Source organism: Tauraco erythrolophus, chromosome 6 (assembly GCF_009769465.1).
Source record: "Tauraco erythrolophus isolate bTauEry1 chromosome 6, bTauEry1.pri, whole genome shotgun sequence".
In the NCBI taxonomy this organism is placed as follows: domain Eukaryota; kingdom Metazoa; phylum Chordata; class Aves; order Musophagiformes; family Musophagidae; genus Tauraco; species Tauraco erythrolophus.
In genome coordinates this window covers 36,948,847-36,964,072 of record NC_141470.1, presented here as the reverse complement: position 1 = coordinate 36,964,072, position 15,226 = coordinate 36,948,847, and the positions used below count along the sequence as shown (strand labels likewise).

The window sequence follows — 15,226 nt, the reverse complement described above, 5'->3', positions numbered from 1 at the left end:
TAAAACTTAGGAGGAAAAAAGGCAGAGATATGAAAGCATATATATAATAAGCACAGATTACCTATTACAGGAAAATACATTTATCAAGAAAACGTAATTAATTCTTAAAATCTGGCGCTTCCTATTTTTAGTTCAGACAAAAAAAAAAAGGACAGCTTGTCTGATTAGAACAAAAAAGATGAATTTCTGTAATGTTAGGAACAGTTCAGGAGGAAGCACTGAGCAGATGGAGAATCAGCTTCCACTGATGCCAAGTTCTGTGATTTTACTGCAAATCTTTCTTGTGGAAGGTTTCTTTTCTCTTTGTTTGGGAAAGTTACTTTGGCGAGGAAGGAAAGAGGGAGAGGCTGCATTTTTGTTGATTTCAGATACCTACAGGTATATAAAACAGCAGTATCTCTCATGTCCATAAACAAATCCAAAGTTGCAGACTGTCCAGGGCATAACCGTCACAACTAAATCTCTGCAAGTGGAAAAGAGACCACTTGGATAAAGATCCCCCACAGATGGGAAATGGTATCTACCACACGACCATCAAAAAGGAAAGAAAGGTTCTGATGTGCTGGAAGAAGGAGAAGCAGGAGAGGAGAGCATGTCAGGGAAGCTTAGAGAACGTTTGTGGAAAGAGGTAGCAGAAAAAGGAGAACATGAAGAAAGATGCAAGTAAAGCACATGCCCTTAATTGTTTATTTCAGGAGCGCATATACTAGGAATATTCAGGTGACCTATTACCAATCCTTAGTGGCAACAGTGTAATCTTCCTTCAAGACCAGTAACCTGGTACTAGAACCTTAAAGCTGTTGATAAGTAACAAGAAGTAACCAATACCTCAGTGTTCGACGCAGAGCTCACCTCACCTGGTGAACAGCAAGAACAGGAAGTTTTGCATCTGTTGAATTTCTGACAAAATAAGATGCACTAGTAGAGAACACATCTGTTCCACATGCAGTCAAGACACGCAAAAAATACTTTTCACTATTTTTCACATAGAGCAATAATGTTTTTGAAGCTGATAAACAACAATTCTTCATTAGTCTAGATATCCCCATGGTACAAGAAACCGAGATGCAGAAACAGAGTTCTACAGAGACATATGGACAAAAATAATTTCACAGAACACACATACAAAGCGCAAAGTAGTAGAAGTTGGCACTCAAACATCACTGGAAAGTGGGATCCCTGATATACACAGTAATCCAAATCAACAATGAGTTAGGCAATCCTGTAAAGAAAACTGATTTTCAGCTATTCTCTAGAATTTTAAAACACAAATGATTCTTTTTTAGCATCTGAACCATGCCCTGCAACTGCCATTCTTTTTGTTTGAGAAGAATTAGCACTGAAAATAAGAAAATTCATTTACCCTTCATTCTACTCTTTTTTTTCTTTTTCTTTCCCAAATCTCTGACAGCATATACTTAAGATAGAAAAGTTGAAGGAAGGAAAACCTATTTTTAACACTAGCCTTGCTCCACAAGTTTACTTGTTCAGCTTTTTCAAGACAGCCAACGGTCTTCGGTACACTGTTAATTCTCATGTATGTATCGACCTTGAAAATGACAAAAATGCAGAAATATATTGCAATAGATGCCTCAAAATTAATCAGAGAGGCCTAAAAGTAAGAGGTTATAAAAAAAAAACCAACAGGGTTTTAGGGAAGAGAAAGTAACTGATACCTCACAATTTCTATACCTACTGTTCATTACTATTATGCTCCAGTGATAGCTCTTTTGATTTTTATTCCACATTTCCTATTGCATTCAAGTGATAGGTATCTACAGAAATTCACAGAATGTCAGGGTTTGGAAGGGACCTCGAAGAATCATCTAGTCCAATCCCCCTGCCAGAGCAGGACCACCTAGACCAGATCACACAAGAACACGTCCAGGCAGGTTTTGAACATCTCCAGAGGAGGAGACTCCACAACCTCTCTGGGCAGCCTGTTCCAGTGTTCTGTTACTCTTACTGGGAAGAAGTTCTTCCTCATGTTTAAGCGGAACCTCCTATGTTCCAGCTTATATCCATTTCCCCTTGTCCTATCATTGGATGCCACTGAGAAGAGCCTGGCTCCATCCTCATGACAGTCACCCTTTACATATTTATAAACATTCATGAGGTCCCCCCTCAGTCTCCTCTTCTCCAAGCTAAAGAGATCCAGCTCCCTCAGCCTTTCCTCACAAGGGAGATGCTCCACTCCCTTCATCATCTTTGTGGCCCTGCGCTGGACCCTCTCAAGCAGTTCCTTGTCCTTCTTGAACTGAGGGGCCCAGAACCTGACACAATATTCCAGATGCGGCCTCACCAGGGCAGAGCAGAGGGGGAGGAAAATCTCTCTCGACCTACTAACCACACCCCTTCTAATACACCTCAGGATGCCATTGGCCTTCTTGGCCACAAGGCCACATTGCTGGCTCATGGTCATCCTGCTGTTCACTAGATCCCCCAGGTCCCTTTCCCCTGTGCTGTTCCCCAACAGTTCAGTCCCCAACTTGTACTGGTACCTGGGGTTGTTCTTACCCAAATGCAAGACTCTACACTTGCCCTTGTTGTATTTCATTAAATTTCTCCCCGCCCAACTCTCCAGCCTGTCCAGGTCTCTCTGAATGACAGCACAGCCTTCAGGTGTGTCAGCCACTCCTCCCAGTTTAGTGTCATCAGCAAACTTGCTGACCATGCACTCTATTCCCTCATCCAATAATCGATGAATATGTTGAACAATACTGGTCCCAGCACCGTCCCTTGAGGGACTCCACTGAATGCAGGCCTCCAACTGGAGGTCCTTGACCTTTCTTGCAAGGTTTAATTCCAAGGAGGTCTTAGCTTTCCTAGTTGCCTCCCTAAATTATACGCATTCTTACAATACCAAAACCATTTTGCTAGTTTTGTTTGAAATACACAGCATTTCTCTTTCTTATGCTTTAAGGCCATCAAAATTATTCAGCCATTGGCAAAAAAACAAACGGGAAAAAAAAACGTATGTCCAAATTATATTTTTTCATCTTGATAATCATCACATCCTGCAACAGCACACTCTTACTGAGACATGTATGTTGGCAGTTTTTGGCTCCTGTACTGGTAATGCCTACCGCGTTTAAAGGGAAGTGATCAGGTCCCTGGATACATTTTGATCAGCTCTGTAATGAGATTTTAAAACCATATTTTTAAACCTAAAATACCTATTAACAGCCAAAACCCTAACAAAGGACTTAAATCTATTTTGGGACGCTTAACCCTCATCAGTCAAAAAACGAGGACAGCTCTTCAAACATGGCAAGATTCATCTAGCAAAGTAAGGTTATCCTATCACTTCCACTTCTCTTGTTCTTTACGCTTCAACAGGATTTTTACTAAATTGATTCAAGACATATTCCCTGAAGGCTTCACAATGGGCTTGCAGTTTACATCAGCTAGACATCAAAAGCAATACAGAAAAGTTTGCTTTGCTATCAAGGTTAATTAAAAAAAACATGAAATGCTAAAAAAAAAAAGGAAAGAAACAGACTCAAAAACTAAAGTTATCACCCTACTTTACACACAAACACAATAAGCCCTAACGAAGAAGCTCTGTCAGGCTAGTGACATCACCTGTTATCAAAGTTATCTGGCAGTTATTTCTTAAGACAGCTTTGGTGTGCTTTTTTAACTATTCAGTTTGAAATTTTCCATGTTGATTGTCTGCTTCAGATAGTTTTTCCTCACCCTCCCCTCACCATCACCTTTTAAAAAGTCAGAGAATGGCTGGAATATTTTTCTATCGCGAAACTACCTAGGAAAAAAGTCCTTGTAAGCTCTTCCTTTGAAAAATTGTAATCACTTTCCTGCCCTGAATCAGTAACTTGGAATCAGGCTGGACAATGTTTTTCTATGAAAGAGGTACACTCCGCTCATTTTGTGAAAAATCTGACCAGATCTAACCAAGTTACAAGCTTCTAGAAATCAGTTTGTACTTCTTTTTTGGCAAGATCTGCTGAAGCTTAACAATCAAGCACCAAACAGTCCATCCTTAGAGACCTTCTGTATGTTATCTCAGTATGCAAGGCAACTTAAGTTTCCTGTAACCTCTGGTTATGAGTGAAGAGCCAGATTTTCAGTGTAAGAGAAGTCTGCACTTAACAGGCGTTAGGTACAACACTGAACAAAAAGCCTACTCTTGCATATTTCTGCAACCTCACGTACGCATATATCCCTACCACAGCTGAAAACAGTGCTCTGTCACTTCTTATTGTTGGGCAACCAAGTAGGATTTAGTGTACACTGACGGAGCATGTGGAGGGAAGTTGGAGAAAACAGCTTGTCATGGAGACTAGAACGAGAAGCTTGAAAGAATAAACTAGAATAAACTAGACAAGGAAAGAAACTCAGAGGAATGTAAGAAGACCAAATGAGCAATCCCAGGCAGAACAACCCAGAACTGGGGACTATCAGAACTGGATAGAGTGAGGGACAGAACATATCTGACAGAGCTGGATTTTAGTGAATATGTGTGGAAGGGAGCTGGCTCACAACAACAGACTGAGAAAAGACCCACCACTAGGAATCAGAAACCCACACAAGGAAATCAAGAGACGCAAGGGAGAATGAGCAAAATTAGTAGGCAGGCAAAGGCTGACAACAGAGAGACAAGGTGCAGTCAGAGACAGTCTGGGACTAGTCAGGTCTAAATATTTGATTGAAAAGACAGAATCAGTGCTGCACTGGAGATTGGCTTGAGGCAGGGACAAGCTAGAAATATAGACAAAAACTAAAAATAGCATGTGTCTTCACTTTTTTTACTAAAATGTAAAATAAGATACCCTAAAGACTTATCCTCTGCACATATCTGCAAAACCCTTCCTCTTCCTCTCAGAAAAAATATCCCACTTTCCTCTACTATTGATAAAAATACAGTATAACAACCCATAACTCTATTACTTTCTTAATTCAAGCAACAGTAATGGACTAGATTTAAAAGCCCCACTCTTGTTAATTATCAACATGACACCCCTATCACAGAATATTAGTCTTCTCATTTTGATAGTTTTTGGTTGATTTTAACTAGAAAATTAGATGTAGGAACATGTCTACAAAACATTAAACAAATACTAAGCATGGAATTTTAATTCCTTGGACATCAGGAATTCATCCATTTACATTTTGTCTACTAGCATTAATTCTATCTTTATTACTACGCTATCCCAAACTATTTTTCCTACCCTATCTCATCCCAATAACAGGTTATTTTCTGGGAATAAATCCAACTTGCATCTTGAAGGACAGCACTCTGTTTAAGATCCTGCTTTCAATATTATGGAACCTAAATGTTACATAGAAGAACAGGTTTTTAATCTGAGCTTCTGCCAAAGGATTCTTATAACCGGCTGCATTAATTTCATTGTTGTGTATTAATAGTAAATTGCAAGACCTTTCTAAGCTTTTGCATCCATCAAAAATGGCACTTTAACTCCATTGCCTCTCCATTCCCCTAACTGCTTGTTGCAATTGAATTGGATCCATTATACTAATTCAGAATGCTAAACACCAATATACTAACAGAAATCAAAACTATTAAATAAAGCAGAGAGGTAAGTTTTTTCTCAAACCACTAGAAATAAAGATGACTATATTCTCAGTTTTCACACATAAGCCAAAGAAACCATACAAAGAAATCCCCCAACACACACTGCTTTTTTATGTGACTTCAAGAAATCTGCATTATTGTATAGAATGTAAGTTTTCTTCCTCTGAAAGAATGTACTTTATTTCACTGCTATTTCTTATCAATTTACTTTGATGTTGAAGTACTATTCTAAAATAAAGCACTCTTTAAATGAAAGACTTAGAATTAATAACTAGTAAGAATACTAACTAACAAGATTTTAATTTTAGACATTAAGAGAATCTACAGAGTAAAACAAATGGGTTGGCAGAAACTTTATTGGAGTATAACTACCAAAAATACAAATTAGTAGAAATGTGTTGTATTTCCTTATATCCTCAGTTCAAAAGTACTACTAATCAGAATATTTTAAAGACATTCTGAAGGCTAAGTACAAAGTTAGAGGTACCAAAGTTTCTTTTTAAAAGCTGAACCATGGCAACATGCAGCTCAGGGTAGGTCTTAATTTTAAAAGTTTTGAGTTGTGATATCTACTTTGCTCTCCAAGCTATGTTACCTATCTAGCACTGAGGTCCATAACAGTCATCTTGACTCTAACACTGTTTACCATGCAACATACTATTCAGAGAAGTCAATATACATCTCATGATCCTATGATTAAAACTGGCAATTTAGGCCCTATTCTGCAATTCTCAGAAACTGCTTCTGGCACAGAGAAAGAAGGCTCTGGTCCTTGTTTTTTTACTATAGATAAGTTCTAACTTATCCCTCCAAGCTGTGACTGAAAATCCAATAATTCACATTTGAGAGACTTTAGAGCTTCCAAGTTGCTCAAAAATACATTGTTTGCAGTTTTTCACTGAATGGTATTCCAACACAACAGCATATCAAGAGTTTCTAAAATAATTTTAGGTAACTTTCTTTGCAACTGCCCATAATATTGATGCATAGCTAAAAAAAAATAGGATCTAGTACAGCCTGTCCCTCCACCTCCTCCTTCTATTATCTCCTTTAAAAAGGGGAAAACAACTGATCTTTATTTTCAAGGAGAGTAACACTTGCTATTCATGCACACATCTGCACAGTGCTGATTACAAATCTTTGTCAAAACAAACAACAGCAAGCAGCTGCTCGACTGCTTTGCTGTATTTAGTCATACTAGCAATCTTTTTTGTTTTCTGGAAAGCAACCCCATGACCAAGATTGGTAAGAAATTCATTGTCAGCAAGAATAGGCTAAAAGTCACTGGATGCTGCACACAGACCCGTACATAGTTTCATGAGAAGGCTATAAATGCAGCAGCCCTCTTTTATTCCCCATCTGCCACTGCTCAGTGCAGCCTGTATGCTATAAGGCTGCTCCCCCACAGACACTTTTAACGCTCCTAAATACATCAATGGCAGACTTAATGAGGCAGATGGGAACGGTATTCTAGGGTCCTGTTTCATCATCAAAGACAATAGTCAGAAAAGTAGTAACGTTTCAAAATGCAAAGCTAAAAAACTATCTAAAGAATAGGAAATGCTTACCTGCTGAGCTAAGCAAAACATTGAAGTCTGTTCCTCTCTGTGATTCCCCACATTCACTCTGCCCCTCTTTTTCTGTATCCTCATAGCGGCTCCAGTTGGAAAAAATCTTTCTTCTTGAATAGCTTTTCAGTTCTTCCTTCTCTTCTTCCTCTCGTGATTCAGTATCATCATCCTCCTCTACCTGTGACATTTAAATGGACAGTTAAGCCATTGCAACTCAATAGCATTTTGTTCTGTAATTAAACAGTCATTCACACAAACAACTCCAACAATAGAATCAAAACACAGAAAGACAAATCAGCCTGCATCTCCAACAAAATTTTAGATCAGGTGCTACCATCTTCCTGAACTGTATATAATTCATCAATAGCATAATTAAAAGCACCTAGTGAAGCTTCAGTTCTTACAGGGGTCAAGCACTGATGCTGATGCAAGTACCATAAGCACATACTGTGGACTTACATACTGGTACGACATTGGACAACGTGGTAAAAACAACTTCACAAATCCGCAATCAGGAGCAAACCACTATCACTTCATTAACTTGCTTTACAACTGAGGAGTTACTTTCATAGCTCAAGAACGGACATAGAGCAATGCAATATAAGTTTTAGATTGATTTTAGAAATCCATCATGAAGAAGGCTTAACTACGTCCTAGAAAATTTTGTAGTTACATTTTGGCTCAGCTAGACAGGAGAAACTGAGATTTTCATGTGTCCAATTCCGCAACAGAAAAACCTCTATCGACGTCAAATAAATCCCTGTTGCACAACAAACACTATATTTACATGCAAGTACATCATCATAAAAAGAAGACTGACACAGACAAAAAAGTAGGAAATAGCAGTTTGTGGACAGTGGAGCATTACTACTCCTTATTTCTGAAAAAATCTTAAAAATTAACAAAAGTAGCAGCAAAGCATGTTTCATGGCTTTTACACAAATGTCCACTGAAAGGCAAAGCATCTTCAAACATGATCGTGAGAGTTTAGACTTTCCCATGTTTCACGTCAAAAACAACTGCCCAGTATATCATACAAGTAGCAAAATCAGAACTAGAAAAATGACTCGCCAAGAAAAATAATCCAGCCATCTTCATAAACAAGCTTCTTTCAGCACTATTTGAAAGATCTGGTTAGGAACAATGTGAAGGAATGGTAACATCATCAAAGAGCTTAAAAACAGATTAAAAGCTGTCGTAATTATACAAATATACCCCCACTTGTCAAGCTGCTGACAAGAAGGAAAACATTCTGTGCATTTCCACTGGTTCTGTGCAATTTTTAGGTAAACTCTATTTTCTTTCTATTCACCAGATAAATACACTAAAATGGTTGTTGTGAACAAACGGTTGTTTGTGTGAGCAAGGGGATGAAGTCACAACTCTTACTGGAGACTGATTCAGAGCTATAGTTTCCACAGAAAAGGGCCAAATGCACTTATATCAAGATAAGAATCAACTTATTTCTCTTCTGTTCTTCCCCTATAAATTGAATGATTTGCTATAATCCAGTAAACCCAGTGAAATGCAGAGCCTAAAATAACTTGGAGTTGATACAATTCACAAGCCAAAGCAAGACTAGTGCTACACATGTAGATCTGCGTTGTACTTTGTTTTTGTTTCTAAGAACAGAACAGAACCACCTTAGGCAACTATGACAATAATTACTTACTATAGACCTGCTTAAATGATTCACTGCTTTTAGCTGTCGGCATAAACAAAAAAGGAGTATCACCTTCTTTCTTTAACAAGCTTCCAGTAAACTAACATGGATGCACATGGTTTCTCTTAAACTGGACTAAATTCTTTTTCACATTCTGTTATTTGCTATGTTACACAGCACACCTCAAGGAAATTTCTTTTCTTAGAAGTAAAATTGTTAACCTAAACTTTAAGAAACAAACCACAAATTCTCAGGAGTGTTAATAGCAGTTGTGAAGCCTGGTTCCCTAAGTACTGTGCTAAGGTTTACTTTTGAAATGAGTAAACTTCAAATACAAACCTGCTTACATTGCCAACAAACATTTAACAGAAAATTTTACATGATGCTCTGCAGTGCTACAAGACAAAAGTGCAAATAATCACATCTGAATAGTGAACATTCAAACAAGTTAAAGATGTATCATCACCATTAAAATTATCAAATACATTAAAAAATTCTGATCAGTGAAGCTTCAGAAAATAATTGCTTCTACCATCTCATGAGACAGCTACTGTCTAAAGTAAACCTCAGAAACACATAAACATAAATCATTACTTTCCTCTTATCTGCCTATTCGGCTAGGCTATATGCTGCTACCACTGTCATCATATCTTATTGAAAATTAGCCGTAATCAGCACAGAACAAACATCTGTCTTATGTGAAATGAAATAAAATAACTTCACTCCCGCCCCATCCTCAAATAAAAAATGATACAAGCTGAAACCAATTCTAGAAGCCAACTCAAATATAACCTTTAAAACAGTATTACTCAGGTGAGGAGAAAAACTTATGCCTTTAAACAGAATTGAACTACATCTGCACATTAATGCTCAGTGCTATAATGCACCATGATACCACAGGAGGTATATTATACCTCATCTGCTGTGCCTCTGTTTCAGATAGTATTACGTGCACTACCATTAGCACGTTTCATTGAAATTTTGCAAGTGGGGAAAGTACACAAAAGCCCAGTTGAACAAAACCTGGAAACCTTCACACTGTTTTGCATATCAGAAGAACAAAAAAAAAATATACAGTGTCCTACCTAACCACTAAGTTCATTAAAGTCTTTCAAACAACAGTGAAAGAGCCAAGCTCCTCTGCAGAGGAGCTTGCATGATTTGCGGTCTTCCATCCAGGAATGTATTTTCATCCTTTACCAGAACCTATGACTCCTCTTTCCTTCTGAAGGAAAGGAAAACGCATAGCACGCATTACCCCAATCTACAGTCTCTACCACAGCAAAAGGATATTTTAGTGCACCCTCCTTTATACACTAATTTGCATATAGGGTTGGGGACAGTATGGTATTGAGAAAAAACTTTTCTTACACACAAGAACGTGTTGATGCACACGGTTCAAGAATGAAGGTGTGAAACTGAAGTAAACGTTGTTCTGAACAGGCAATCTCCCCCAGGGTCATCCTTCTGCACGACCCTGGAACCCAGAGTGGTTTGGATCAAACCAAGGCTGAAGCACACAATGCAGAAAGTGCAACAGTGACCTCTTACATCCTGCTTCAATTACTTGACCGCTCTTCACTGTAAGTGCAGTCAGTCCTAGCATGTTAAGCACGTGTGCACTCAACAAGAATGGTTGACCTCATAGCCCTTTAAAAAAAAAAAAACTAAAAGTGCATTAAAAGTCAGAGCTTCCATTAAGACTTTCCAAAACTGTATTTATTACCCTTAGGAAGTCACAGGAGTTAAGGCCCTCTTCCTGTTCAGTTCTATCAACTCTGTAAGCAAAGTTTAAAATATTTAATCTTTGCCAGTACTTAGAATATTCTACAGTGACTGGGAGGAACACAGAAACAACATATGTTCATCTTGCCTTTCTTTGGGCCAAGTGCCCTTCCCCATTATGTAGGTATCATGCATTATCAGATTTCTCATTTATTTTGTAGTATTTCTCCCAGTTCTCTTCCTGAAAATGTCACTTTATAGAATATATGAAAACATACATTTGTTAAGCTTTTTATCTGTTAGGAAGAGCATAGCTATTTCTCTTCTTCACCTTCTTCCCAAATTTATACAATAACCTTTTCATTTTATCTTTAGAAACTCTTTACAACTATATTGATCAAGGGCTGCTTTGCCCCTTTGTTACTGTAACTTCTGTATTACCATTTTGAATGTTATACCTCTCAAAAACATACACATTTCCCTAATCTTTTCCATTATTTATTAGGGACACTTACCTACAATACCACAGACATCTTATATATCCTCACAGAGTCCACAATAAATAGTTAGCCACTGCCATGCACGGATGCTTGAATGTTCATAGACAGTGATCACCACTGTCTACTCTCTACACTTGCTGCTCTCCCTGCCAGCAACAGCACATACCAAATCCTTGAGTAAACTTCTGTCTTCATTCCCTCTTCCCTTCTTGAAAATTTGTGTAAGGCCAAGTGTGACAACATTCAGGCTTATCCGTTTCAATCCCATTTTCTCTTCTCTTCAGGAGAAGAGGCTAGCAAGACAAAATGATAATATCCTATGGGTTGAATCTGACCTCGACTATCAGCTGCATCATGAAATGGGCATATATCTTTTCCTCACTTGTATTTAAAATAGTAAGGTGTCTGCGCAGAGACAATTTGTCCTCTCCTGCTCATCGCAATCTGAGCAGCATCTGTTACAGTCAAATTCTCACAGATGGAACTTGTAAGTCACAGGGTCAAAAAAAAACCATAAATAAGTAACAAAGCAGTTCGCAATCTCTACATTTTGAATTGTTTTGCAGAATAGAAGTCTACACAGAGGCTTGTATGAGTGACAATAAGTAGGTCAGTCTGGCTGACGTTAACTACTGAGTGGTTCCTCTAGGAAGACATAAGTGGAAACGTAAAAGACTTAGTTACACTTTAATGACTTAAATTGCTCTTGAAGACATACCTGCTTTTAATTTCATGGTTCAAAGTTATTGCTGGTGTAACCAAACAGGAGCAATGAGATTACACTAGGAATTTTTTTAACATAATATGAATACAACACAATCTCAAAAAGATTTCTTTCTTTTCTTTTAACAGTGCTCATAAAATGCACTTTTTTACCTTAAATCCAGAAAGGTACGGGAAGATCCGGACATCTTAATTTTCTCTATCACAATGATTGATAGGCTTATACCTTATGATAGTTATATATAGTATAATAATCCTCAAAAAAGTTGTTCTGATTTTTCACACTTACCTAATTACAACCCCTAGATATATGTCTCTCTTCTCTGTCTTGTAAGTAATTAGAGATTTATTAAGATTAAATCTAACGTTGGCAGAGGAATACATTATCTGATTTATTGTGGTGGAAATTTAATGGGCTCTCTAAAATACCAACTGAATAGTGTATTAAAGAAAAACAGAATATATATATTTAGAATTACAGCAAATGAAAGCAGAACTGCATTTTTAAATGCATTTCTTAGATTAAAGCTATTATTTTACAAAAAAACAACGTACTAGTGCAATTTTATCAATACTGATGCAACGTTGTAGATGTTTAGAATTAAGATGTCCTTAAATACGAGAAATAATACAGAACATTACCTTTATGAAGTTACCTAGACAGACAGCTGAAATTCAGTGACATAATTTGAAATACAATTCACATAATATAGTCAAACAGAAATTTGGTTTTAAAAATAAAAAATAAATACCAATAGTAAATTAACAAGATAAACATGTCTGTCATGCATATTGCACTATCTGGGCATGCCAACACATTGTTCTGTCTACCTAGGAATATTAATGATAAATTTCAGGACAGAGAAAAAAGAGCAAGTTAGATCAATATAAAAAAAGTCAGTACAAAGTCAGAGTGGAATACAATCCCTCAAACTATTCTTATTTAGTACTCTTAAACTAGATTTTAGAAAAGCAAATGAAAGATAAGATCTGTAAATTTCCCTGAAAAATAAGATTTTCCTAATGCAGTGCTGAATGGGGCTTTGAGCAACCTGACCTAGTGGAAGGCGTCTAAGGGAGGTGCAACTAGATGATCTGTAACATCCCTTCCAACCCAAACCATTCTATGATATTACAAGATATCACAGCTTCTTTCAGAGACAGAAAAGAACATTCTGTAATAACACCCAGCAACATCTGCCAAAACTGTGAGCTGTTAGCTTATCTGTACTGAATTGTTTTCAACAGACATCATATTCACAAGTCTGACCACAATAACAGTGAGAAAGTAAATGTAATAATCTTGTCCAATAAATTATTTTGTTTCAGAGTTCCTGCTTTTTCTATCTATGAGATGCAAATAATGGCAACTGATTAAAAACTTCAAAAGAAAGAGACCATTTTCTCATTACTGCTTAACTGAAAAACACACCTCTAAAAATATTCTTTGCACCCAGTAAAGTAACATGATCAAGCGCCAGGAGGCTACAAGTCGTACTTAATCTTTCTCACAGATCATTATTAATATTTTCACAAGCTATAGCCATATTTTGTATGAATCTTATGCCTCACTGAATTAGAACAACAGCTTCTATTAGAAGCTTAATCTCTCCCTTAGACTCGCTGAGCCAGAAAAAAAAAAAAAAAAAAAAAAAAGAAGCCTCACAGGCAAACAGCTTGGTTATTTTGTTTGTAACTACTGATTTAAATACAGACTATCTTCCCTTTCAAAGAACTAGAAAAGAATCCATAAATTCTGATGTTCACTTTCCACTGCTATCTCAGAAACACCTCTGTAACCTGCTAGCACATGATTAGCTGCAAGGTCCTTCAAATGGGTGGCTTACAGGGGCAAAATGAACCAACCTCTACTACACACCACTGAAGTTTTGTACCACAGCTTCTAACGACCCAGTTTGAAAATTGTTGACTCAGATAAAATAAATTTAATAACCCTTCAAAGCATGTTCACAGGAAGAAAATCTCAAAAGCTCTCTTCTCTAACATTAGAAGTAGACTTAGGACTTGGTAAAGCCTGTCAACTAAGTATTTATTTCAGAAACTGCATATTTCAAGACTTTGCTTGTTAGATACAGGATCTTCCAAACTACAAGCTACCAGCTAAAATTTAGCTCTATTCATTTAGATTAAAACTCCAAAGTGAAGGATGTTTGATGGGGTATTGTAAGAGAATGGTATCATTACAAATTCAGCACTCATTCTGCACTAATTGGGAAATGCAGCAGAGAATCAACAAGCTGTAGAAGTAGTTCTTTGCCTCCCTTCCTCAAGGCTGAGCCACGCTAAGAGCAGAGCCTTAGGAAGCTTGTCCAGCTGCTGTCTATAGATAAAGAGACTTTTGATTTTCTAAATTTGCCAAGCCAATACATTTCCACCAACAGAAAACCAACTGTATTTTTTCTTTAATTCAGTGGAAATGATTGTATGAGAGTTACTGGCAACTATGCAAACTCATCAAGCAATTTATATGAAATTGTCACATGGACCTGCACAAAACCTGGCAGCTCTATTACTTTCGAATTGATAGTAACTTAAGAAAGCTGAATGTTTTTCTTGCAAACATTCAGTCAAAAATACAAATGCAAACATAAAATAGCAGCCTCTGTCTTGACAGAAATAACAGGTTTCAAGAAAACCTTATAATCTAAGTACATTGCCATGAAGGTTATAGCATTTTCAATTAGATTACTGATTGTTCCTATGTATACGTTCTATTTGCCAAAGTCAGGGGGTTTATGTATCACATACATATGGATCCACATATGTGAATGTTGTATGTCGTACTCTAAAACCAAACTATACTTAGCATTCTGGATAGGTTAAGGAAAATTTCTACAGAAATTTGTTCTTACCACATCCACTGTTGCTAAATAGAGGTATCCTGAGCTGCAATAGAGATTGACTGTAATCAGAAATTGATTCAATTCTTATGTGTTAATGTCACAGTAGTATAGACTAATCCAAGCTGAAAGAGATTGCAAGGGGTCATCTTGTCCAACCACCTACTCAAAAGAAGGTCAAAACTGAAATCAGACCAAGCAGGTTGAGGCTTTGTCCACTCAGGGCTTTAAAACCTCCAGTAGTATACTTAGCTCTTAGTGTTTCATTTTGTTGTTTTCTTCTAGCACTTCTAAAATGGTAAAAGCAGTTGTATTAACAGCATTAACAATAACTTGTAAAGAACACACATGAGGAGGTCAGTAACATCAAGGAATTAAAGTTTATTGAGGGTATGTATTCACCTCAACAATTCAATAACAGACTTTAAAGGATATTGCTATTTTGCTAGTCTTCATGAGTCAATAAGACACCTCTTAATAAACATCTGTTATAAACTGATATGTACTGAAGAGCTTTGTACGGCTGCAACCTTATCAATGAAATAAAAGTATGAGAAATTATGTAAAAAGCTCACTCAAAGCGGCATCCATGTGCAGAACAGAGAAAAATTTGAGTCTTGATCCTA

General features: G+C 37.1%; 1 protein-coding gene across 1 annotated transcript in view; it reads right to left on the bottom strand.

The window, feature by feature from the left end:
- The window catches only part of AVEN (apoptosis and caspase activation inhibitor), a 106,677-nt gene that overhangs the window by 75,351 nt on the left and 16,100 nt on the right, over positions 1 to 15,226 (bottom strand). Inside the window, exon 2 of the mRNA XM_086613860.1 lies at positions 7,126 to 7,306. Coding sequence (XP_086469986.1) covers positions 7,126 to 7,306 — 181 coding nt within the window. The remainder of the gene's footprint in view (positions 1 to 7,125; positions 7,307 to 15,226) is intronic.